This window comes from Sinohyriopsis cumingii, chromosome 2, assembly GCF_028554795.1.
Source record: "Sinohyriopsis cumingii isolate HCF-2022 chromosome 2, ASM2855479v2, whole genome shotgun sequence".
In the NCBI taxonomy this organism is placed as follows: Eukaryota; Metazoa; Mollusca; class Bivalvia; order Unionida; family Unionidae; genus Sinohyriopsis; species Sinohyriopsis cumingii.
In genome coordinates, this window is record NC_142962.1 from 14815460 (window position 1) to 14843456 (window position 27997).

At 34.1% G+C, this 27997-nt stretch overlaps 1 protein-coding gene across 1 annotated transcript in view; it reads right to left on the reverse strand.

Annotated features, from left to right (window-relative positions):
• LOC149804371 (sodium channel protein para-like) overlaps nucleotides 1–27997 on the reverse strand; it is a 100703-nt gene that overhangs the window by 30528 nt on the left and 42178 nt on the right. Inside the window, exons 10-17 of the mRNA XM_089932269.1 lie at nucleotides 17602–17745; nucleotides 16143–16577; nucleotides 7205–7313; nucleotides 5512–5559; nucleotides 4933–5177; nucleotides 3581–3754; nucleotides 1227–1574; nucleotides 158–279 (exon numbers count right to left, since the gene is read on the reverse strand). Of these exons, the coding sequence (XP_089788395.1) occupies nucleotides 158–279; nucleotides 1227–1574; nucleotides 3581–3754; nucleotides 4933–5177; nucleotides 5512–5559; nucleotides 7205–7313; nucleotides 16143–16577; nucleotides 17602–17745 (1625 nt within the window). The remainder of the gene's footprint in view (nucleotides 1–157; nucleotides 280–1226; nucleotides 1575–3580; nucleotides 3755–4932; nucleotides 5178–5511; nucleotides 5560–7204; nucleotides 7314–16142; nucleotides 16578–17601; nucleotides 17746–27997) is intronic.

The following is a 27997-nucleotide window of genomic DNA, read 5'->3' on the forward strand; positions in this document are numbered from 1 at the left end:
ATATACACATGTATGTAAGTATGTATGTATGTATGTATGTATGTATGTATGTATGTATGTATGAATGACGCATAAAATGACAATGACTATTTATAACTCTCTTAAAACTAGTGTACATCACCATATATGAGTGAACAACGGAACATAGTCTGCTAACCTTCTGAACCGGTCAAACGCCTGGGCTAATTTGTTGGGTTCTTCATCCCCAGAGTCCGTTCCGGACGAGAGGTTTTCAGATCCAAACGAGCTCAGCAACAAGGCAAGGAAGAGATTCAGGACCTGGAATGTCATTATTATAGGATATACAGAAATTAACACTTAAAGGAGTCAGACCAATGATTCTATTCTTTTCAGATTTATACGTTTCCCACCTCCAAAGAAAGAAAACAATCAATGTTACTGGCAAAGAACCACCCCCACCCCTCCGACCTATTGTACAACCAGAAATGCAAGAGTCCGAGATAACATTGTCAAGCTGGATTTAAGACACAAACTAATTCGATTTAAATTGTGAACGGTATAGTTTTGGAATTTAATAATTCAATCGGTATGTAAATAGCACCTTAGTTTAGATAATGATATTACCTGCGGCAAATGAAAAAGAAGTTTATAAAATAAATAACACGATTAAAACCAATTTTGACTTTTTTTGAGGCGAAGAAGAGTATAGATTAAGTATAAAAATATCGAGACAAGGAGGTAAATCATGATATACCTATTTTCCTGTTTTAATTGTACAGACTCCGTCTCGATTTTAACAATGTTAAATAAATAATTGAACATGATATTGTAAAAGAACTAAAACATTGTTAGACTTAATTACCCATGGGACTTGGCTGAATAAATGTTGGTCAACTGATACATATTTTACAGATGAAGAAGACTATTGATGTTGATGAGTGAATAGTTCCTCCTATTTTCATTAGATGTTTTAAATTGCAAAACTACAATAATTATCAAGTGAACACAGCTTTATTTCAGAGAACAGAGCTTTATTTCAGAGAACAGAAATAAAAAATATCTAAAATAAACCGAAGCATAACCAATTACAAAAATGTTACAATAATTAGTTTAAGAAGTTAATTTTTTTCCCTCAAAATAATTGAATGAATACCTTCTATTTCGGAAGTGTTAGTTATTTGACTCTTTCTTCCCTACTTCTCAGAGTGGGTGCACATTCACTTTGTTGAGTTTAACAATTTAAATTTATTTCAAATTACACATACCACAAGATTCCCGATGACCATGGTTAGGAGAAAGAAGGGGACACAAGGCCAACTGGATACCCTCATGCATCCCCACATTGACTCTATCCATTCTCCACACAGCACACGGAATACTATCATAAACGAGTGCATAAAATCCGTGAAATTCCATCGCGGCAATTCTTCACCGAAATCTCTTTCGTATTTAGCATAGTCTTCTCCAAACAACTGCTGCCCCATGACGGCGAATATGAACACAACTATCCCGAGCACAAACGTTAGGTTTCCTAAGGCGCCCATAGTCCGCGCCACAATACTTATCAGCATGTTTAGGGTCGGCCAGGACTTAGCCAATTTGAAAACTCGTAGCTAAAAACAAAAAAGTTTTATAAACTTGACGTGATATTTGTAAATATGTACCCTGTATATACTAAAGTCATTTAAAATCCATTTGAAGGCCGCATAAAACTGACATATTTTAGTTGTCTTCTTCCTTTGCAAGATACTTAAATTTTGACTGCAGAAAAAAAACATCATGAGGATATCTATGTTTTATGCTTTATGTAGACACGAGACAAAGCTGCTTTAAAAAAGAAAAAGCAAACTGAAGAAAGGCATATTATGCCAAAAGACGTTAACAGTAAATATTGCATGAAAACAAAATCATCATTATAATGAAACGTATACTCTCATGGTTCTTTTATTATATAATTTGTCATAATGAAGTAATTACGTTTTTATACGCGTTACTCAGAAATAATTAACAGCATTGATACAATCTGCCAAAATGATTTTTTGTTGTGATGGTTTCTAATTGCGAGGATGACTACAATTTTCAACAAACTAAACGAAAGGAATAGACAAGAGGAATATTTACTAATTGACTTAACACAGTAATTCATATACATATAAAATACATTTTGAAGCAATCAGAGAATTTTGCCGCTTAAAGACATTCCAGAAAAAGATTCTTAAAGTGTGTGTGTGTGTGTGTGTGTGTGTGAGAGAGAGAGAGAGAGAGAGAGAGAGAGAGAGAGAGAGTCTAGATGTCATTTGATCTGTTCATAAAGTTGAGAAAGATTAGAAACAAAAATGATCAAAATTCCTGAACATAATCTTAAAAACTGTTTCATCATCATATCATTACGATCATCATCATTCTTCTTATTATTATAACCTCTTCTATGAACGGCTTTAAGAGGGATATTATTTTAGCCTATAGTATATTTTGTTAACCTAATCTTCGTTATTTTTCGCTAAACATTTTTTTAATTCCTGAAATGAGATCGCAGCAATATTGTTCTCTGTACGTATAATTTTTTACGCAGGTCGCCAAACCTTGGATTATTTTGGAAAACTTATGTTTTAGTTAATTATGGGAAGTCGGAAGATATGGATCACTGCGCATTAGAGGAATATTCAAAAGAATGTTGAATATTTACTATATGCTAGTGTCGCTCATGAGACATATTTTCAACTTCACATTTTGATTTTAAAACTAGTTATGTCGAAAAATAACGACGACAGACAACTGTTTGTAAGCAAACGCTGCCACGATCAGCTCCAGAAATGAAAGTATTTTCTGGTTTATTACAGACACTTTCATACTTTATCGATAAATACTTCTCTGATATTGATTTTAGGACAGCCACTTTCATAGTTTATGGATAATTGTTTCTCTTGCATTTTATATTAGCATTTGATACTCATTTTATGACATTCGCTTTAGGTTTTCCAAGCAGTCATTAAATCGAGAGAATTTAGAACCCAGTCTGCACAACACTGACGATTGGAGATTCTTGTCAAATAGAAAATATTATAGGTTTGATTATCAGAAACAGTCACTAAGTATATGTGGCGAAATGTAATTATTAATAACATATGCACGACACCCATAGTAAATGGGACTTGCACAAACACAATCATCCTGTGCGTAGGGTGTATGACTTGCACGCACACAATCATCCTGTACATAGGATATATAACTTGCACACACACACACAATCATCCTGTACATAGGGTGTATGACTTGCACACACACAATCATCATGTACGAAGGGTGTATGACTTATACACACACAATCATCCTGTACTTAGGGTGTATGAATATGTTTATGGGCCTGAGTTCCCGATTAGAATTTATGACCACAAATTATCAAATTGTGAACGAGTCTATAAAATCAAAAGTACACTAGTTACATCTAGCAACTTTCCTTTCATAATGAGATTTTTCCATTCGTGATTCTTTTTAATTAGCTTTAAATTCAACAAAAAATCTCCACTCAGTATTAATTCATCATATTCTTTTTCTCAAATTCAGTTTCTTTTTTAAACTCGAACATTTATTTGTGACGAAATTAAGACAAAGTACTTACCAAACGAAATGTTCTGAGTACGGACAGTCCCTGTACGCCCTCCAATAACAATTCCATAAAGCTAAGCATAACAATGAATATATCAAAACAGTTCCAGCCATCCTTCAAGTACTTAAGCAGACCCAGAGCAATTATTTTCATGAAAGCTTCCACGGCAAAGATGTATGAAAAAACCTGAAAAGTAATTCGCACTTATATCATTGATATATATCACGATTAAAGTGCAGAGCTTTACACCTTGTTTGGATAAACAAAAATGTCTGATTATTTGCTTCGTAACATGAAACAAATTTATTATCCAGTAAATAACAAAAATCCTCATCGAACTAACTATACTGTATGTAGCAAACAATTATACAAAAGAAGAAAAAGTTTACAATGGTTCCACTTCTAGGATTTCTATTTTTGTACTGAGTTCAATATATAATAAAGGCACAGTCATGTTTTCGTCCCCACCTCCGGTAATCCATGAACAATGTGCATAACTGTATTTAAAGAATCTACGCCTTTCTTCATTGATATTTAAAGATGGTTAAGATTTGGGTTCTAGAGTATGCATCTAGACCTTACTTTTTATGTTCATCTCGGAGAAGATTGCCAGCTCTATAGCGTTTGTTTTACCATTTCTTAATTTTCAGAGGTAAATTATTTAAAACTGGAGAATCTTTAAAGTGTAACGTTTAGGTTTTAATACTTAAACTATGTAATGCACTTTAAACAATAGTAATGCATAAACTGTGAAAATTCGTGAAAATTCATTCCTCTGTTTCAAGAATGGTATAATGTAGTGAACTTTGTATTATTTCATGTACTGAGTACATGCCCAGCTTATGAAAACAACCATTTCGTTAGATAGTTCATAGTTTCCTTAATAGTGTACATGAAAAATAACAATCCAAATAGGTGAAAAAATGTAAACGTATTTTAACTCAATATTGTTAGAAATGTAAAGTAAACAACTGTGCCATGTGCCTGATATTTCTACAGCAGTCTCCCAAAACACCTAAGTAGCTCCAAAACGAGTAAAACCTATCGTTTCCGGTAGGTACAAAACCCAAAGCATTCGAGTTCTTCAGATTTTGTATTTCATCTTACCTAAACGTTTTGATATGCTACAGTTTAAATCTCTCAAATTTAACTTGAAATATTGATTGTGTATCTGCGTAAACGTTTTAGTCATACAACGGAATGGCACGGTAGATTGCTTCTAGTTCTTCATAAAACAAAAATGATAACCTTATGACCACCGTACAAATTCAATATTCCATTTAACAAGCTATTACAAATATCATGCTCAAATTGGTTGAAAACTATTGCTAACAAAAGGTAATGATACGGAAAGTAGAGCTTACCTGATTTCCTCTCTCTAACGTCGTCATCATTTCCTTGCTGATGCCATGGTAGTCCATTGCCATAAACACAGTGTTAACCAAGATACATAGGGTAATAAACAGGTCCACGAAGGCATCCAGAACGAAAAGTGCGACATATTTCTGCACGTAGCTTTGCCACCACCACGGACACTCCCAGCTATTCACTATCCTCCAAACCTTGTCTTTTAAAGGTTCCTTCTCTATGCTTGCAATGCTTACAAAACCTGCATTTAAAAATGTAGCATCAGCATACAACCACCCTCAGCAGATTAATATTTTGTGTATGAATGTCCGTTCGGCATTAATCTGAATATTATAACTTAGGTATTTATCAAATGGGCAAGACACGGTATTTGAACTGCATTTAGTATGACATAGATTAGCATAAATGTGGAAGTGTTCATTGTATGCTTTAGTTTTTATTTATAACTTTCCATCTTCTTTTTTTCTTATACTGCCTTTCGTCTTCGGACTCTTCATTCTCATTATTATTATTATTATTATTATTATTATTTCCTTATTGCTATTGTTGCTAGTGCTGTCAAAGAAAAAACTTACTCTTTCTCCTTGACATGTGATCCAGAAGATCATTGAGTAACATGACATCTGAAAAGAATAGAAATGGAAAAAATCTGCTTACCATCGATAAGAAGAATAGAAATGGAAGAAATCTGCTTACCATCGATAAGAAGGATCTATTCATACTGCAACGCTTTTTAACTTCTTTTATTACTGAAACTTTTATTGGGTTTTTTGTGTGTGTTATTTTTGTACACCAAACAAATGTAAATTCACAAAAACGAGTTTCGAATGTCAATTTTTACATTTCATTTGACATGTTAAACGGATCAGAAAATAAACTTTAAAAACTCTGCAAAGTTCAAGTTTGTCAAAATATCATTTAACTGAAACGTCGGCATTGGGAATGCTATGTGAATAATATTAAATGTTATAGATTTCGTAATATTTAATATTGAAATAATATTTACGTTGCCATTTCCGTCCCAAGCGTGATATTTGCACCGAGAGTGATATATACAATAGGCATGATATATCCATAGAAAATGATTTGTACAATAGGGGTGATACATGCACAGAGAGTGATATTACAATAGGTTTGACGGCAATAGGTAAGAGAACGGATGAAGCCAACGAAATGATCCAAAACAATACAAGTAAAGAAAATCACAAATATGCTAAGGTACAATTTGTATTCTGACCACCGCCTCTTTGGTAGCTGATTGTATTTGATAGTACATATTATAGGAAGAAAGATCACAGTTTGACACAAATTATTAAAAATGAAATAAAAGAAAATAACGTCACCTATGAAGTACAACTCATTTGACGGTACGAGAGTAAGATTCATCTTTCCATTGTTTCCATTGCACTTAACTAAAATCTCAGTCCCTGATCCTGTTTTAGTATAATGTATTTATGACCTGCCGTCTTGTACGTCATTAAGGCTTTGTAAATTAATCATTATGGTCTTCCACTTCTGGTTTAAAATATATATATATATATATATATATATATATATATATATATATATATATATATATATATATATATATATATATATATATATATATATATGTATATATTAAAAAAAATAAAAAATTAAAAAAATAAAAATCCATGTTATCGGTCATAATCAGTGATAGTTTGCCTTTGGTTATACATATCTGATAACGATGTACTTAATCCGAAAGAAAACATAGTAACAGGCAAATATCCATATATTATACAAAACGTAATGTTAAAAAACGCAACAAATTGAAAATCACTGGATGGTATGCCGACTTTACCATCCATTGGTATGGGAGAGACTCGAGTGGGTATGTGTCCTGTCCTAGGTTATAAACCATTTTGAGAACGAAATCAGATTCAGATTAAAAATTAAATATTGAAATTAACTGTCAGAGTCTAATAGTATTTTCAAAACATAATGCAAGTGAAGAAGTCTTTAATTTGATATAGTCTTGTTAAGTTCGTTTATTTCGCCTACTGCAGAAAAGAGTGATATACAGTCAAAATGTATATATATATATATATATATATATATATATATATATATATATATATATATATATATATATATATATATATATATATATATATATATCCTGAGATCTGATTCTAAAAGGGTATTTAATAGCCAGGTCAAATGGGTTCAGTCTCTTTGAAAAAGATGATCACTGTCTGCTTGAATGTATAACAGGCAAAATTTTTAGAACGCAATCATTCTTACCTTTGTGATCTACATTTGTAACACTAGGTGCCCGGCACACCGGAGAGCTGTTGTCTCCCTTTCCGAACTTTTTCGATGTATCTCCGTTTGAAAAACAGCTGTTAGTCTCCTGTCAAACATATATTGTGAACAATAATAATTTTAGAAAAGTGTTATACATGTGTAGTGATAATATGAACATATTTCTCATCAAGACAAAGATAGAAATGATAAAATATGTTTCATTGACATGAACAGTAAAATTATTGACTAGACGCGACAGAGATCAAAATGAAGCTCAATACGTGTCTGTAACGTAAACGGTAAATGTATTAATCAACGAAGACAGATCAAAATGAAGCTCAACATGTTTCTGTAGCGTGAACAGTAAAATTATTAATCGTTGAAGACATAGATCAAATAGAAGTATAATATGTTTCATTAACGTGAACGGTAAAAGTATTAATCAAAGAAGACATAGATAAAAATGAAGCTTAATATGTTTATGTAACGTGAACGGTAGAAGTATTAACCAAAGAAGACATAGATCAAAATGAAGCTCAATGTATTTCATTAACGTGAACGTTAAAAGTATTAATCAAAGAAGACATGGATCAAAATGAAGCTCACTACGTTTATGTAACGTGAACGGTAAAAGTATTAATCAAAGAAGGCAGATCAAAATAAAGCTCAATATGTTTATGTAACGTGAACAGTAAAAGTATTAATCAAAGAAGACATAGATCAAAATGAAGCTCACTATGTTTCATTAACGTGAACGTTAAAAGTATTAATCAAAGAAGACAGATCAAAATGAAGCTCAGTATGTTTATGTAACGTGAACGTTAAAATTATTAATCAAAGAAGACAGATGAAAATGAAGCTCAGTGTGTTTCATTAACGTGAAATGCATAATTATTAATCAAAGTAGAAATATATCAAAACGAAGATCAAATAGTTTGATTGGCAGGAAACTGTACAATTATTAATAAAAGAAGAAAAAGATTAATATGCAAAAGGACAGCGAAGTTATGTAATTTTGGCGACTGTAAACACCACGGGTTAGAGACTGCCGCATTAGTAAAACTAAAAAATACAGTATTGTATAACATGATTCACTGAGACAAAGCTAATCAAGCACGATAAGCCAGAGGCGAAGCTGCGTTAGCTTTCAGACTAGTTTGTTCTACGTAAATGCTGTGACATCAGTGCTTATTCGGCTGTCGGTTCTACTGATAAACCATTTTACGATGATTGCGAGAGGGTACTAGTATTTGATAGGATGTTTGTGCAAGGGAGAGTAGATTACAAGGAAGTTATCTGAATTTGGAAGTAGGACCGTTTTGGTATGGATGGGATATAAGGTTAGAAAAGTAAACAGGCGTAGTTATTTTCAATGGCTTCCATCTCTTACCGGAAATATTTTCACAGATTACAGTAGACAAATGATTAATAGTGAGCCTTGCTTCCTGACAATAAAAATGATAAGTTTTGAGACCTTGGAGTACATAATGTATACATGTAACCAGTATATCCTTATACCTACTCCTTCCGTTTATAAATTCGTAGATAAGCATACGTTCAAAACTCTCAAGGGATTCTAGATTTCAGTGTCTGCCAAATGTATTGCAACACTGATTTAGCTCATTGCACATTTCATTCATCTTTTTTTCTTCTTAATGGTTCAGGAAATTCAGTGCATTTGTGACAAAGTATGGATGCAGCAAGACTAGTTTACATCTCTAAGACACTAATTTAGACAAAACACGGTGCAAGAAATCAGCATACGATGTATTGCATTTTATATAATGCTGCATTTGAATGAAATGACTGCAGTTTATCATGCAGTTGGTCTTTCGCTATCAGGCCATATAACGCTTGTTCGCTCTGTGGTCCTGTGCAAAATCCAAGAGAATGCTTAATTATAAGAACAAAATTTGTATACCATGAATTGTCTCCCTGGAGTTATTCAAGGTATCACTGCACTTAGCAAGTTAGTTCAACGGTTTCCGTTCTTTTGTGTATTTGTGATGAAATTCAGTACAGTAGTTTCACCAATAATATTTTTAAGTTAAATATAAACTTAAGCCATTTGGTGGGTCGAATTAAAGTCAGACTAACATTTCAGTCAATCTGATCGCCTCATTCTGTACTTACATGTACGTCTAGGCTCAAGTTATGTTGATGAAATTCAGAAATATGTACCAAGCCTATATACGGGAATTACATGGACACGACACGTAAAAAGTCATCATACGTTGTGTTATATTATGCTTCAGGAAACATTTCTATTCGAATGAAATAATTAGAATTCTTTGTCCTAACGACCTTTTCGCAATCGGTCTGATCACACCTGGTTGCCTTATCATCGAAATGCTATAATCAATCGGCTGAAATCAATCACATAATCAATATTTTTTCTCTTCTGTTTATGGTTTATTGGTGTTTTCTACTGAATATAATAATATTCTTCACTGGTTAAAAAGTCCCCTTAAAAGTCAGAGAAACAGTAATGATTTCAGAAAAATATTAATAATGCTTAAGAATTGGAATCGGATACAATATCTAATGAATGAATTATTTAGTGTAGTGATACCATCAAATAAAATCACTTTTAACAGAAAGCAAAGACGGGCGAAACAATTGTTGGTAAGAAGGTGCTGTGGGAATATTTCCATGCTAAATGATGCCAAAGAATGATGCCAAAAATAAAAAAAAAAAATAAAAAATAGAAATGTTCGAATTTCGAGCCGATTGTTCCTTTCAGAATAAAAATAATAATAATTTCTTTCATTTACTAATATATACAAAACTATAACTTTACTCTATCAGACATTGTAATTTGAAGACACATAAAGTTTACCTTGTGCCTAATAATTAAATCGTTTTAATGCAAATAATGTGTCTAGTTTGTTTGAGCACGATATGTATCTGCATTGTCAAAAAGTTTTCTATCTTTATCTTTAACAAACACAGGCCAGTCGTGTGACAAGTCTGCACACATATTACAGGGGACATATGGTCAATATAATGCGCGTGCTATAAAAATTCGTAGGTTTCCTTGGAAATCAAGTCATAGAAACTATACAACAACATATAGCAAAATATTTTAGATCAGTATTTGCTCAGTAAAGGCAGATTTAATTTAATTTTAGTACAAACGTATGAAGTCAAGATGCTTATGTGAAACGTACCACATGCAAATGGGCGAAGCTAAATAATCAGTTTTGTATTTTCTCCAGGAAAGGAAGGCAAAGCCGCAGGGACAACACAGCTGGACATGAGAACAACGGGAAGCTGGAAATTAACACCTTAACGGCATAATCGTGGAAAATTATGCAAATAAAGAAGTCAAAATCAAAATTAAATTATTGATTAGTTCACATAGAACATAAGCTTATGTGGTCAAAAGATATGATGGAAAACAAGAAAAATTAATAGAAGTAAAAGGAAATGAATATCACTCGCATGTGTGTTAAACACCATGTCACGATAAGTAATTAGAACAGAAGTATTTATCCCACGATGATTCGATCTTCAGTTAAATCTTTTCTGCTTGTTTTTTATTATATATCTTTCTATTACTTTCAGCTTTGTTCTCAATGTATACAATTTTTATTGCATCTCATGTTAAATTTTCTAATCTTTAATTTTTGCTTGTTATAGACACACACACACACACACACACACACACACACACACACACACATATATATATATATATATATATATATATATATATATATATATATATATATAGTTTTAATGTCTTCAAATACAACGTTTGATTGGTATTATGCGCAGAGCTCTCAGTGACATTGTAAACAGTTAACCTTTCAATGGAAGACAATAATACTATATTGTATAATCTTAAAACAATATCGTAAAGAAAAGTAACCAAACAAGGCTTTTGTCCTATTTTTAATTCTGTTAGGTTTATTTTTATGTAATTTGACCCCATCACTAGAGTGGGAAGATGATTGTAGCCTCATCACATTCGCATCCAACTCAATATACTACATGACTGCAGACCTAAGTTCGTAAGAAAGTGACACAAGACCCTGCCAACACGGAATCACGTGTGATCCAAATAAAATAATATAACAAAATATATTACAATCAGTTTTGCAAATAAGAATTCACCAAGTTCCAATAATAATGTTCAAAGGTCAAACACGTGGTCCTCCGGAGAAACAATATGTTGATTGTCTAGGATTGACAATCTCATCAAATTATTTGACTTTGCACGTGCATTGGTTGTTGTGTTTATATTCTTATTTTAGACATGGAACGTCCTACCAAAATTTAAGACATTTAGTGAAAGCTAGAAAGACACATTTTCCTTAATCGGCATATGAAGGAATACACATTAAAATTGTAATATTCACGGTCATTTGAACTTCCAGACATAGTGCTTACATACATTTTATTCAGTTGTTACGGAAGCTGACGTCACTGAACAAAAAGGCTTAAATGCCGCTATAATAGTGATACTGCGATAATAGGACGTGCTATTGTGCAATAATTAGGCATGTATGCAGATCTGTTCACTCATCATGCAAGGAGGTCAAAATGTATGGTCTTGAAACTAGTTCGAGGATATTAGACGTTGCAGGTCGCATCTAGATACTTCGCTTTGGTTACTAGTGTTACGACTCTTTAGTCATCAACTAAGTAACAGTTAGAAGCAAAACCATGTTTCGTATAACTTATCAAATAATTTGATTATCTATGCTATAAAATGAACATTTAGGAGGAACGTACAGTACAGTATAATAAATTTAATCCAAAATAATCAAAAAAGTTCTGTTAAAGTGGAAAAGAATGAAATGTTACGTATAAATTTCAGATCCGGAAATAAAAAATGGGCCGCCAAGGATCCTGACATGTCAAAATGGCGTTTTATCAGAACTCAATTTGAATAATTCATAATAATTATAGAATAATATTGTAGCAGAATGAGCATTTTCTATTTTAATCGAATAATACAAACAAATGTTTCCTCTCAAATTATATATAAAGATATATATAACATAAAATACGTATGCACAACAACACAATAAATGAAAATGAGAAAATTGTCTAAAGACAAGAACTTATATACAAGCGTAAAAGATAAAACATGCATTTTCCCCCTTCTTGTTAAGTGACAGATTGCAAATCTCCGACATCGTAAAACAATTCACATTATTTAAACCCCACCAACGGGAAATACCTTAATTGGTCTAAGAACCCCCTTGACCAGTCTGTCCAATTCGAAACAGTCCTAATCTTATCAACATAATTCTAATAATGTTATCATATGTAACTGAAAACACGTACGTAAGCATTAGAGATCCTGTGCAAATTTACGTTTTTAATGATCGTAAACTAGAACCTATTCATGTACGTAATTTCAACTAAAGATAATCACTATAATCTACTGTCGTGAAGAGAATTTACCGAAATTATAGATATGCATATAATTAAATGCATTATATCTAGTGAATGCAAGCGATAGTTGCAGGACGAATATCAGTTTCAATATGTTTTATGTACATATTTCGTCCTTAGGCCTATAAATCAAATATATTATAATCGGAAAACAAACACTATCACATTGGCTTTCAAACTACCAAAATAACATTTGATATTTGCCATTACAAAATTAGTCCAATCAATCCTCTCCTTTGTCAGGGTCGAGTCAGTTAAATGTGAATGTCCAATCATGACCGTATTCCCTACATACAGAGTTTCAAAGGTAGAACCAGTGTTGCTGATTCATTGCCAACACTCACAGCACCATTCTGAGCCGATTACGGAAAAAGCGCCCATTTCTACCTTAAACATATTCATATCTGTGAACTACATCAAAAACTCTCAAGAAACAAATTTGATCATCTTATCGGATTCTCTTTCAAAACGCAAGCCTTAAAAGGCCTTAAAATTGAAAGTCAGCTAATATCCCAAGCTCAAAGAGAAACGCAACTTGCGTATATAATCTGGAAATATTTTTCTTCGCTGCTGACTGACTATCTGACTTACCGACAATATGCCACCAGCTAGTTTAGTTCTAGCTCAGCTTATTTTACTAACCAATCAAATAAACTACTTATTTTGGAGGGCTAAATGTAAATTTTGAAGGTTTTATTTCCTTACGTTTTTCGGAACATTTCACCCTATTTTCTGGGGAACCTTTTGCAGATGTGCCATAAAAACACATACATTGTGGATTATGTTTCAGTAATTTAGCTGACTGTTTTGAGATTGGCTGAAATCCGTTGTACTTCTTTACTGTAATATTCTGTCTCTGCCATGTTCGTTGTAGTACTTCTATTTTTGTAATATTCGGACTCTACCATGTCAGTCGTGGTACTAATTCAATTTTTGTATATTCTAACTCTTTCATGTCTATCGTAGCACTTCTTTATTTTAATATTCTGACTCAACCATGTCCGTCGTACCAATACTTCATTATTGTAATCTTCGGACTCTACCATGTCGGTCGTACTAGTACTTCATTATTGTAATATTCGGACTCTACCATGTCCGTCGTACTAGTACTTTATTATTGTAATATTAAGATTATGCTTTAAAATAGGTCTTTTGGGGCATTTTATCAATCCTGATATAATGTTTATCATATATGTCACGTATCTATTTTTTAAACCAACATTGGTGAAGTCATCGTTTCCTTTTTAAGAAATAATCGTTCAGAAGCAACATGAGCATAGTTTGTTAGCAAAAAATGTTACATATTTCGCCTCTGATAATAGCACGTTTATTGTTGCGTTACATATCACTGTTATATAACTATAAGAAAGACTTAAGCCGATTTATGAAATATTTGTGCCACCGGGCTTGTATGCATGTATCAAGGGTAAGAAAGACATGGGACCAATATAAAATAATTTCAACATGCGATAATAGGTATGACAAATGTGTACAAGGTAAAGAACATAGATAATATTTGATGAGAGACGAATAAAGGTTGGAAAAAACTAACAAGATGATGCATGTCTTTGTACATGTCTTCTTTAATTGATAACGATATAAGTATAACTGATTGATATTGTTTATCCAATAATAGGTAAGAGTCGTGTTTGTGAAGCAAAAACTAGACTCGTGTTTGCAAAATTTGTTTTGCCCAACTGCACACATACAACCACCTGTAATGCCAGAAAGTGTCAAAAATGTATCACAATGGAAAATATTTGTATAATTGCACAAAAATTGAAATATATGTTCCATGTACGCATTCCTGACACGTATACTTAATTTAGTTAATCGATCTGAAGAGATTGTTGCTTATGATGTTAGTACATTCCAAAAATTCAAACGCGAGCATTGAAAATCGAAATATTAGGTTAATGACCGCAAAATTTAATCAGAATATATGTATAGTAATACAAATTTATGTATAAAAAATTGTATTTCTCAACCAGAATTAAATTTTAATTAATTGTGCGAAGACTGACTTTGTCAAAAGAGACCAAAGCGAAAACATGCGTTAAAAGGAAAAAGGATGTCATCGCGGCCTATGAAAACTCATAATTTCATCTACAGCTAGAACTAAATATGCATTTGCATATGAATTGTCTAGTTAATGTCGTTTTAATCAATTGACCCACAAACAGTCTGATAAACAAAACGTTGAAAAAAGAAAATACTCATTCGAAAAGTTAAAAGTATGTTAACCAAATATAACAAATCTAATCAGGTAATCTACGTATGCCTACAAATGTGTCAAACAAAATTAATTTGTCTACGTTGATAGGTTTTTACGCAATTTTGCTAACAAACCTATAGAACATACGATGGTACGGTACCAAATCAGTAGGGAATAAAAATGGAATGGTCAATATAATGTTGATTAATTCAAGCGAACTATATCATTTAGAAACACGTAATTACAACACTTGTACGGGGAAGGACTTGATCTTTAAATATTAGAAAAGACTTGAATGCAACTTACATTTGTGCCGTAACTGAAATGTTTGATAGGAAACAACCTTTCCATGAATCAAGTACGTGAAATAAATTTAGTATAACGGAGTTATTAAGCGTAAACTGAATTTAACATTTGTATTCATACAAGTTGAATTATAGAGCCAGCTATTAATAGGGAGTTCTTTCTCGTCAATTACAGACAACAGTCAAAGTTTGAGTAACAAAATCGTGTAGAGACGACAAAATCAGAATAACAACTCCAGTAACGTTTTCGTTTGACGTCTAAATTAATATGGAGCTGTTCCCACCGAAGTTTAGCACATATATGATATATGAGAAAAAGTATTTGCAAGACGGTTGGGTTCATGTGCGAAAGATAAGAATGACACATTGATGTCGATCGAACATTTAACTTCCACATTATCTATCTTTTAACATTGACTTCCACAAGATCATGATTCCTATACAAATATGGAATCCGTTTGGAAATTATTCGAAAATAAAATATCAATTTGTGTCAGAGTGACCTTGATCTTTGATGTGTTTGAACTTAAATTAGTAATTTGCAGTCTCTGCCCAAGCTACGCCAATCTTCAACGTGTGATTAAAATAGATGCAGTAGACTTTTTTCAAAGTAAAAAAGCTAAAATGACAACTTAAGTTTAAGTTATCTTGACATTTGATCTTTAGATCCACAAAACAATTTGTTTCATTCTGTACCCAGAAGCAGTCGATCTGTCGAGGTTCAAGCGAAAAGACCACAGGAAACTGAAGTTATCGAACGAAAACGACCTTGTTTATGGATATAAGAATGTACTTATGCATGTTGTAAGTTTAAGGTGATACAAATAACAATATAAAGGTTCATTTTAGAATTTTGTATAATAATTTCATGCAAAAATAATAGCCTGGTGCTCTATGCTTCAGTCGCACCAAGTAAAGCAATACAATAGAAAGGAGATGCACATTTATTCAGGAGTAAAAACGACAATCATGCAGGATGGCAAAATACATTTATGCCCTAACTTACGTTGTCGTCCAGTTTGCTTTTATCAACAACCACGTCTGGTAGTAAGTGATGTCCCTTGATTTTAAGGGCATTTTCCAGTTGAGCCAGTCTGTTATCAACAGGCGAGTGAGTGGAGTGTCTAATGCTTCCATTTCTTTGAGAAGCCGTGCTACTCCGCCTGGATACACGACCATCTCTCAACGCTCGCCTAAGAGATGAGCCAAAACTTCCACGATGTGCAAGAAGGGCAAATTTTTGACTGGTTATATTGCATAGATCGTCTGATGATGGAGTGACAGCATTGGAATCGTCGGCATAGGGCAAATTTAAACCTTCCAAATAGGGCGCAACTAAGGGCTGCCTTTCAGCATTAAGTATTGGATGTTTGGGTTTCCGCAAAAGGGAACCGCTCGGCTTACGTCGTATATACGGTGAACCAGGCAGACTGAAGCTTGGCTGAAAAGGGAGACATACAGCTACGTAAAATATAGAGGGAAACTACAACTTGAAGGATCAATGGTTTGCTGGTGTGAATTTAAATCACAAATCTTGGATAGCTTAAACGAGAAATGAGGTAGGCTACACATGATTCAGAGCTATTATCCCAGTTTCGATTCTAAATAGTTGCTTTAAAATACGTCCAGAAAATCAAACGCTTTTATTGGTACGATTTCAAATTTTGGCTCTCACTGGAAAGATACTGCTTGCTTTTAGTTGTCTCAATGTATTGCAGTTTCCCAGTCTATACTCCGAATTCCATGCTTCAAACATGAAGAGACTGTTAATGTTTTCAGGCTGAATGAAATATATAACAGTAGTGCCCTGAATCGTCGATGAACCATGTAAGACAATCAGTGGGTATCAAAGGACGACCTAGTTTATTAGAATTATCTCCCTTTCTTGTTGCTTGACCACACAGTTTTGTTGCTAAAACAAGCGTATCGATCAGCAAATACATTGAAAGCTGTCACAAGAAGCGGACCCAACGTGTCAATGGAAGCTGAAGCAGACGTGATATTGAATTAGCATCGGCAGTCCTATAGTCTAGGTGGAACATAAAAGAGACACCGTTGACACAAAGCTACCGGTACTTCAGGTTTATAATATTCTGAAGGTAGTGCTCTTCATTAAGTCCATGCAAGTTCAGTTGTTTCTTACACGGCGATGAAAGGGTGTCATACAACTGCATTATGTAATGGGCTTCATGTCCATATCAGTATTAAATTGAGACGCGTTATATTATTGTACAAATTGCATTATGCTTATATTTTAGCATTAGAAAGTATTGAACGGAACCTGTAGCTTTTTCAAACAGTATTTGTTGCTGTTTTTCCTATTTATTGTACAAGGTTCGCAAATGCGATGATACAATATGAATGTATGCATTAAAATTATAAAAACGGCTGTGTCTTTATGTTAAAACATCATGTAGCGGGTTTAGAAAGTAAAAGAACAATGTTTGATCAATACAGAATATCACCTTCTTTTCCATAAAAGCTAAGGAATCCTCTATTGGTTTCTCCGACTGAATGCTCATGCGTTCTTGGTCTTGGACGGTTTTGCAAGAAAACTCTGAGGGACTTTTCGTCAGCTGAGACAAAATCTCTTTAATTTCCTGGTCTTCCTCTTTCTTTCTGTCCTCTTCAAACTGTGAAATGAATCATGCAAAATCAGTACTGTGCGCTAAGTAAATTTTACAAGATGAATACTGTTGTAAATTTAAACCAAACATCGCTTTGAAATTAATTAAATTTCGCTACATATTTGTGTACTGAACTGCAAAACAAAGGCATTACTTCGAAAATTTAACGGCATGAATACAGAGAGAAAATAAAATGAGGTATTATCAAAAATAGGATATAATTCGACATGCGCATTAGAACACAAGGTACGATCTCTTCTATATTTAATCGAAATTATTCAGTTAATACCCAAAATAAACATAAACTTCTCATGCTGCATGCGTTTGTGTGCTTTAAAGACTTAATATATTATTCTCAGCTTTCAGTATCGTATTTGCGAGTTTTCATGCATTAATTTACTTTATTTGCTTGATGTAAATTAACGAGATGCTGTCAACAATCCATCATCCAAAGCAAAAATGTTAGAATTAAAAAGGGTTTTAAAAGTAAGTTTCTGCTTTTAAGTATGTAAGAGAAATAAATAAGGAAAATAGTCACACACACACATACACACACACACACACACACACACACATATATATATATATATATATATATATATATATATATATATATATATATATATATATAACAAAGGATAATGGGGAAAATAAATTTTCACATAATGATAAAAATACAAAAGGTATGAATCATAAAAAAGAGAGTACGCAACCAAAAATTCAATACATATTATAATGTTTTAAAGAGCAAATAAATTGATTAGCTGCAAGAAGATAGATATATTAAGAAGCTCCTGCAAAAGCAAGGCATTATACAAATATACAAATGTATTATCGAAGCTAACGCAACGTTTAGCTGACCACCAAAGATTACATTAAAATATAGTGCCGGTACCATACGTTGGGATATAAATACTTAAAGAGAACCTTTCAGAAATCGGTTGCCAAATCGTGAACCATATACGTTCGCTAAAACGATCCTTTTCGGCAGAAATTCTTAATCCCAGGATACGGGACAAGAATAAATTGTTATTCCAAAGGAAAAGGCTGTACCGAAATGTAAACGAATTGGTCAAACACGAAGGATGACTAAAAACGTTTCACGCCAACATGTTGAAAAGATCAGTTGAAAGAACTTATTCAACAGAGATACATGCGTGTCTTTGTAATTATGTAGGAACTAGCGAATTATTCACGAATATTTGTTCTCGATACTGAAATGATTGAATAAAACCATAGTTGCGATTGCAAAACTGATTTGTTGGACGCCTACATTCCAAGTGTATATGTTTCATATTGAGGCAATTAGTTTTTCTGGAAGCAAAGGGGCAGACTATTTTGAATAAGCTGTTAGTGGCAATGTTTCGTGACAAGCTATTCGTTTGTGCATTCTTAAGACAATGCTAGCAATGGGGCAGACTATTTTGAATAAGCCGTTAGTGGCAATGTTTCGTGACAAGCTTTTCGTTGTGCACTCAAAAGACAATGCTTCTTCTTCGGCTCTTGCTCTGCTTACATTCCGTGAATCCTAAAACCTGTTTCCTCATTTGTTAAGGGGGTAAGTATTTCTAAATATTTATGTACACCAGGTATCTATTATGTTGTATTCTTCTGTGAATATATTATAAGCCACCTTGACCTTTACAATTACATGTACATTATTATCCGTCGGGTATATTTTATAATTACACGTAAAATATCATCCATCGGTTATATTTATAATTACACTTACAATATCATCCATAGAGTAGTTTATAATTACACGTACATTAGTATCCAACGGGTGTATAAATAAATCTGATATTTTGATAACGAATTATCGTCTCTTTTACTGTTGCCGCTGGGTGTATCCCGGTGTCGTATCCCGCTCCACCCCGTGTAATTTAAATAAATACAATTTTTTTATGCATATTCAGATTGCAAATTAATTTATTCTTGTTATGTAACTTTAATATAATTGTTTGTCCTTTAGTTTTTTTTTATTATTTCTTTACATGTCATTGCACTGTAACATTGCGTGGTGAACTTGACCTTGTCTAAAATTGGATTCATTTCCGCTTGACCTGATTGATCTGTTTACATTAATGTATTATCGTTAAATATGTAGACTAAATCATGAATTAAGCCAGAAACTACAAGTACAGCACTTCGTAACACAATTTGTTGTTTTACCAAGGCATCGCATAATTATTTGAAACTTTTCTATAGCTGGTGTTCAATGTGCCCCAAGAGGCAGGAATTTGCATGGAGAAGAGATCAGTCCCATTACTGCTGAACTTCTTCGCTATTCCAAATTGACCTCTGTACTTGCGAATACACTCGCAGGCTATGATATTACGCATCTGTAGACGTAGATGATAGGTACAAATGTTGTGCCATATATATCTTTCACTGAAGATTTTCTGACTCGTAGATGATCGTGTTATTTTCAAGGGACACCATTGTAAAGAGTTATAATCTGTTTCTAATCGGAACTAAATCAGTACATATGAAAGATTAGGTTGGTTTGAGAACATAAGATGACAAGGGGATCAGTACCGTCACCAACCGCAATTGTTCCAACAATTAACAATATAAGCTACTGCAGACTGCATTATCAACATATCCGCACATCTAATGGCATAGTTTGTAGTATCGACTGTTGTATCGACTGAAGTATAGACTGTGGTATCGACTGAAATATAGACGGTGGTATCTACTGAAGTTTAGACTGTGGTATCGACGGAAATATAGACTGTTTTGCCGACTGAAGTATCGACTATGATATCGACTGTAGTATCAGTGGAAATATAAACTATGTTATAGACTGTAATATTGACCGTGTTATCGACTGAAATTTAGAATTCGATATCGACTGCGGTATCCAACAAAACATGGACTTTGATATTGACTGTAGTATAGACAGGGGTATCGACTGTGGTATAGGCAGTGGTATCGACTGTGATATAGGCTGTGGAACAGACTGTAGTATAGACAGTGGTATCGACTGTGGTATAGACATTGGTATCGACTGTGGTATAGACATTGGTATCGACTGTGGTATAGACAGTGGTATCGACTGTGGTATAGACAGTGGTATCGACTGTGGTATAGACAGTGGTATCGACTGTGGTATAGACAGTGGTATCGACTGTGATATAGGCTGTGGTACAGACTGTGGTATAGACAGTGGTATCGACTGTGGTATAGACATTGGTATCGACTGTGGTATAGACAGTGGTATCGACTGTGGTATAGACAGTGGTATCGACTGTGATATAGGCTGTGGTACAGACTGTGGTATAGACAGTGGTATCGACTGTGGTATAGACATTGGTATCGACTGTGGTATAGACAGTGGTATCGACTGTGGTATAGACAGTGGTATCGACTGTGATATAGGCTGTGGTACAGACTGTGGTATAGACAGTGGTATCGACTGTGGTATAGACATTGGTATCGACTGTGGTATAGACAGTGGTATCGACTGTGGTATAGACAGTGGTATCGACTGTGATATAGGCTGTGGTACAGACTGTGGTATAGACAGTGGTATCGACTGTGGTATAGACATTGGTATCGACTGTGGTATAGACAGTGGTATCGACTGTGGTATAGACAGTGGTATCGACTGTGATATAGGCTGTGGTACAGACTGTGGTATAGACATTGGTATCGACTGTGGTATAGACAGTGGTATCGACTGTGGTATAGACAGTGGTATCGACTGTGGTATAGACATTGGTATCGACTGTGGTATAGACAGTGGTATCGACTGTGGTATAGACAGTGGTATCGACTGTGATATAGGCTGTGGTACAGACTGTGGTATAGACAGTGGTATCGACTGTGGTATAGACATTGGTATCGACTGTGGTATAGACAGTGGTATCGACTGTGGTATAGACAGTGGTATCGACTGTGATATAGGCTGTGGTACAGACTGTGGTATAGACATTGGTATCGACTGTGGTATAGACAGTGGTATCGACTGTGGTATAGACAGTGGTATCGACTGTGGTATAGACATTGGTATCGACTGTGGTATAGACAGTGGTATCGACTGTGGTATAGACAGTGGTATCGACTGTGATATAGGCTGTGGTATAGACTGTGGTATAGACAGTGGTATCGACTGTGGTATAGACAGTGGTATAGACTGTTATATTCATTTTTTCCTCTTCTTATATGGCTTATCTATTTAAATTTGCATTTTCACTTTGTTGTTGAAAAAGAGTTGTTTTGTTTTAGTAATTCTTGAACAAGAATACCATATTTTCGGTGAAGATGATCTCCTTTTGGGCAAGTACACCTTTAGTGTGCCGCAGATGCAATGTGCTCGTTGTAATCGGTGCTGACACATACTATTACTGGACTTGAATGATAAGCAAATTGGATGACTTGAAGAATTTGCGAATTTTGTACGCTGCAAACGTGACCCTCTGACAAGAACATATTGCACTGAGACCATATATAGACCTCAAATGGGTAATAATTTAACATTGGATTTATCAAACAAGTTGAATAATCTCCAGTTTTTGCTAGCCTTGGCGAGCAAAAGCTGGACATTATTAAACGAGTTTCATAAATTTAATAATAATTCAATACCCATTTGAAATTCTTTTTATCATATACTGCTTAATTCAGTGCAATTGTTTTAGAAGGAAAGAAGAACGAATAGTTTCATTCATTCTGATAGACGATGCACCTTTCATTTGTTGTGCGTAAAAATAGTCCCAACCAAAGTTGAACTAATATTGACCTTTAAAAGTAGATTGCAAACAATAAATCAAAGAACAAGCGTCCTTCCGAATAAACAGAAAACAGATAAAATCATTTATCAACATAGTTTGTCCAAAATGTACGATGTATTGTTTGATGCACTACCCGTACAGCTAAAATCTATGTTTACATAACAATAATGCCACTTTCACGGCTAAATATTACATTTATATTGCGATATTCATGTGAAAGTAGGTTTATAGGATGCAGAAATTCTCATATTTACTGTAATGTGTGTGTGACCTGATATCTGCAGTGTTTGATTTGGAACAGTAAACTACAGAATATGCAAACAATTTTAATTTTGACTCGGAATTCCAGTGGTTGGACCAGCTTTTGTCATTTTAGAGACTTGTTTATATCCACATTCTTCGGCAAACAGGTGTGAATTGTTATACTTTTTTAAGTTAATATTTAAACCACGCTTGCATATCGGGTGGATTTCATGTTATAGATATACCGCCTCCCTCAACCCCCACCCCACACAAGCATTACCCATATTTTCACTTGGTATTGTTTTTGTTTAGTGGTTTTAGCCATATTTCATGTTATATGTTATACTTGACATAACAAACCCCTGTAGGGGTAAATTAGCCATATTTAAGCAGACGAGACCATTTTACCACAATTTCTTTTCGCGAGTCGGTTTGAAAAATGGCAGTCAAATATGTTCATTAAAAACAAAAAATTCCAGAAGGCGGGGTTAAAAACGTTTTCTCACGATCTCAGCCAATCACTAAAGATAATATTGTGCTATAATTTCATGGGCTTTTTTCGACCAATTAATATCACATAAAGGGATATTTTAACGCAATATAAAAATGCGAAACTATACATACTATAGGAAAGCTATACCTACTATGTGATCCAGTTCTTTATGCAATCCCCAAAAATCCATATTTTCGTACTAAATGGTGGCTTTGCTTCCCTCGCGAGACCTACCGTAATATCTCAGTACTACATAAAGATGATTCTTTCTAATACATTTCTCGATGGGAATAAGGAATGCTGCTTTGTCTGTATGATTCTTTCTTGTCTTGTTCTCCCTACTTTCATATGCTGCAAATGGTGTTTACTTGCTTGTTATTTAATACTGGTTGAACCCTTCATTGCAGTGCTGATGTAAGCACATGCTAGCATGGGAATCAAAAAATAGACACGGGACTTCGTCATTTCAGTTTCTTTTGTAAGACAACGTGCAACTTTGTCACTTCTCTTCGCCCACTAGCAATATCTGGCTACAATCCCGCCCAGCTGCAGTTTCTCTTTCGTAGTAGATGCTGGTTTTTTGTGAAAACAATTGCACGTCATGGAGATCAGACTTGAGCGTCTTTGGAATGCATAAGTAGGTCAATTTAGGCTACAAAATGTGTCCTGTAACAGAGAAATACGGTAACGTTTCTTGAATGGACTGCAGATGAAGGTGGCATCTCCCTCCAAACTCTGCTTTTATGAACTTATGGATTGTATCAGTCATACCAACTACTGCGTCCAAAGGGATGTAGTTTTTAAAGATGTGCCATGAATAGCTTCTCTGCCTCGAATATACTCTGTCTCGAAGACACCACTTGCTCAGACGTACTTCTTTCACATTTCACTAACCATAAGTTGCTAATAAATTTCATGTGCCATGGCTAGATCTTCATCATTTTAATGATTTTGAAAGAATGATTGTCCGTTCTGAATATCGTTGCATGTGGAAGAGGCCTAAGTCTGTTGGAATGCAGTTTCTCAAACTGAAGGTATATTCAGAGCGGTTTCATATGATCGACAAGATACTTCTTAGTTTCATACTATAAGCGAAATTTGATTGGTATAATTCTTGTTACTCATACATGAACGTGAAGTGTTGAGCACTTTTGAAATTATATTAGAGCGTTGAACGCGTTTTCACCTGGAAAATAACCTCTGATCGCTTCTGTAATTGTCTTTCTGAACAACACGTTGTCAACCTTATCTGAGACATAAATCGGCTTGATAAGGCCATGAATACTCGTACCACCCATAATATTCAAAATGAACCGAGAAATACTCATTTTAGATGGAATCCTTCGAACCTAAATACAGTTGACCTCTTTCGAAAGGTTTATTTTATGAGATGGATATGGCTTTCAAAACTCTCCCAGTACAGATGTTGATCGAAATGTAGAACCAGCTTTGCCCGGTGATGTACATTCGAATCTCATCTTTGAAAACGTATCGCTTGGGTTTGCATTGATCATACATAAAATAAGCGAATGGAGGATACTCACCTATTAGTACTATCCATGATCATCCTGAACTAGGTGGCTAATTGATGACTCTAGTTTTTAAGTTGTCTAGATGGAATCGTATGCACATAGAGCTTGCAGTTTTATAATATCAGAGAAGACAATAGATTACCATGTGGTCTTCAGATATGTATGAAAATATGTATCATGGCATTGGCCTCATATGCTGTTGCAGAAGGTCTCGGAAAATACCGCATAGGGATGGTACCTGGTGTAAGACCAGTAATTACTCCGATCCTAAAAGGTATTATGGTCATCAAAGGTTCTGAGAGTGTGATAAAAACTATTCGCTGTATAATGTGTAAAGTGGTCAGGGACTTGTCAGGGGATGCATGTGCATTGGGATGCAGGTGCATTTATTTCAATTTTCCGTTCATGGATAATATCCCACCCAAAGACGCAGTCTTGCTCGTCAGCATCATTTTCTGCGATAGTTATCAACAAAGGAATATACTTTCATGGGCATTGCTTTGTATATAGACATTAATAAGAATAATATTGCATACGTTAAGTTGCATCAGTAGTATTAACATCACTCCTGCCTCAATGATGTCCTTTCTTCGTTTTCAGATTAGTGATGTTCTGGGTTTTGATGAAAGACTTGTTAAATAGGAAGTAACGTATCTTTGAAGGTGACATCATTAGACTTACCGTTAATTTATGTGGCAATGATTATTGAGCTAAGATGTTCGTGTCATTTATATATCATGTAAGCATCTTAGAGGACGTCTTCATTTCCTTTACATGATCTAAAATTATGGCCTATGCGTCATCATTCTCTTCTTAGAACTATGCAGCCCCGAGGACGGCTGCAGACTGGTGGAACGATCTTAGTCTATAACGTGATTGTCAGGAGTGCCTGCCGTCTCGAGGCTGAAATGTTCTTGTAACTTGTTTCCTAGTTTAAAAGGTTATATTGCCGGACTGATGAAATATTGTACCAGGAAAAACTGAAGCTTTATATGAAAATTACTATTGCCGCATATACCAATTATAACAACTATCTTTACTAATTAGTTATATTTTATTTGGAAATTGATTGTTTAATGGGAACGACTTAAAAACTGATTTCGTTTTCTAGAGATTCTTTCACCATCTGCTCACAAAGCACATTAACGGTGGACTCTTGGAATGACCGTATCTGATGGTTTTCCCAACTTTCACTGGTCAGTCTGAACGATTAGAGCAATATCGTTGATACGACTCCAGCTGTACCGAACTGACCTGGATGTGTCAAAATGTCTCCAGATGACTTGTTCTCAGTATTTATACAACGACCACCTTTCTCACACATACATGGAGAGAGACATAATAAGATGGAACTCTTATGACTTGAATGAAAGTGTGCTCATATATCGAACAATATGCCACTGTGGCACAATAGTGTTTCCATAAAATGAAGGTGTAAATTTCAAGTGTGTTTGCAAAATTTTTTTGAAGCAAATTTTCAAGAATTTTCCTTTCAAGAAATACAACTCACTGTGTTGTTGTAAATTTCTGTACAAACCATAGAAAATATTTGCAATATGAGACGATTTTGTTTTGTGATAATTTACGAGAAACATCTAAATCCAAGCACTGATGTAGCTCTTATATGTTACTTCGTAGGAAACAATGCAAAAATCCACAAATACTGTATTTTGAACAGACGAAGCGAAGATCCTGACTCATAATCAGTAAAAAAAGTGGAAACATCCAGCGTAAACGCAATGCATTCTTTAATCGGAAACTCCAAATCCCGCGTTTCTAGGAATATATAAAAGAAGCAAAGCAATTTCACACACGCGTTGTAAAAAGTAGGCGTTTGTTTTACAACATTTAGGTGCAAAAAAGAGTTTGGGATTTGCTTGTCTCGTTAGGAAGAATAAAGAAAATAAGAGTAACAATAACAATGGATGTTAGTCTAATACATCAATTAATTCATTAAATCGGTCGTAGAACTGGTAAAGCATCGTCTGTCATAGTCTACTGGAAACTTTAGAATTTCGACTTAACATAGTGAGACAAAAGAAACAACAACAAAATACTTTCTTAGGAATGCATATTTCTAAATATTACTACCATAGTCAGCCACATTTAAAATAATGTTGGGATTCGTGGTACAAGTGTTAAGTCACAGATAAAATCAATAATCTCAGACAAGTTATGTAATATTTCACTTGGCTAGTCAATAAGATTGTTTTTACATAATTTGCTTTGGTATAGGTTTTTTTCTTCCTGGGGCGGCTTTTTTTGTAATCTCTACTACATTTGGTGGTGGCCGAAAGAAATGAAGCCTTAGTTATCAAAACGTAGATCGATGTAAAAGAAACTAATTATGTATTAAAGTCCATTGCAGGATCTGTCGTGTTTACTTTTGTATTTCATAGACGATAATCATTTGCGTAAAAATGAACAAAAATTTCACTCTTTAGCATATTTTGTTCCGCTGAAAACATTTCGGCATAGTTACGACATTATTGCACACTCGTAGTAATTACCCTTGTCATGTTCACAACAATCGCGCGAGACTCGTGTTTTGGTGTTACCAAAAAGGTCAATATAAGGTGAAAGAACATCTTCTGGTTAGAAGTATATGGAACACGACACAGTCGTTCTATGACAGAAATTTAACTGAAAATGTAGTATCTTCCATCATTTAGATTTATTTTTACACATGCAGCGAATAAAAAATATCTATGTTAATGCAAAAATCTTTCTTTAGAATTAATTTGAGGTCCAGGTATATTTTGTCTGGATCCAAAGTGTGTGGATACGTCTGTATTTTGATTTGGAAATAATAGCAAATATGCTATTTTATTGTATGTTAAAAAGTTATAGTCATTGATAATCTTCTTCAAATAATGTTGCATATATTAATGTTTGTAAATCTATCCCAATGTGTGAAAATCGAAATATGAATAATACATCGTATCCACAGATTTTCAGTGGTTGGAGTATTTGTACTACATTGTCATAAATTACTCACGTTTCTTTAACAATCTTTGACTAAATAATTTTTTAAAGATCAAGTTGTGAGTATAGTTTTACTTTATTTATTCTTCTAATTTTAAGCTAAAAGGAAAGACCATTGTGGTCATTCTCGAATGCGCTCGTCGAAAGTTAAATGCGTTACTTTTTCAAGAATTTTCACATCATGTTAAGAGCCAAAGTAACTGCTCTGACAATTTGTCGTAACCTCTAAAGTTTGGAGAATCTCAATA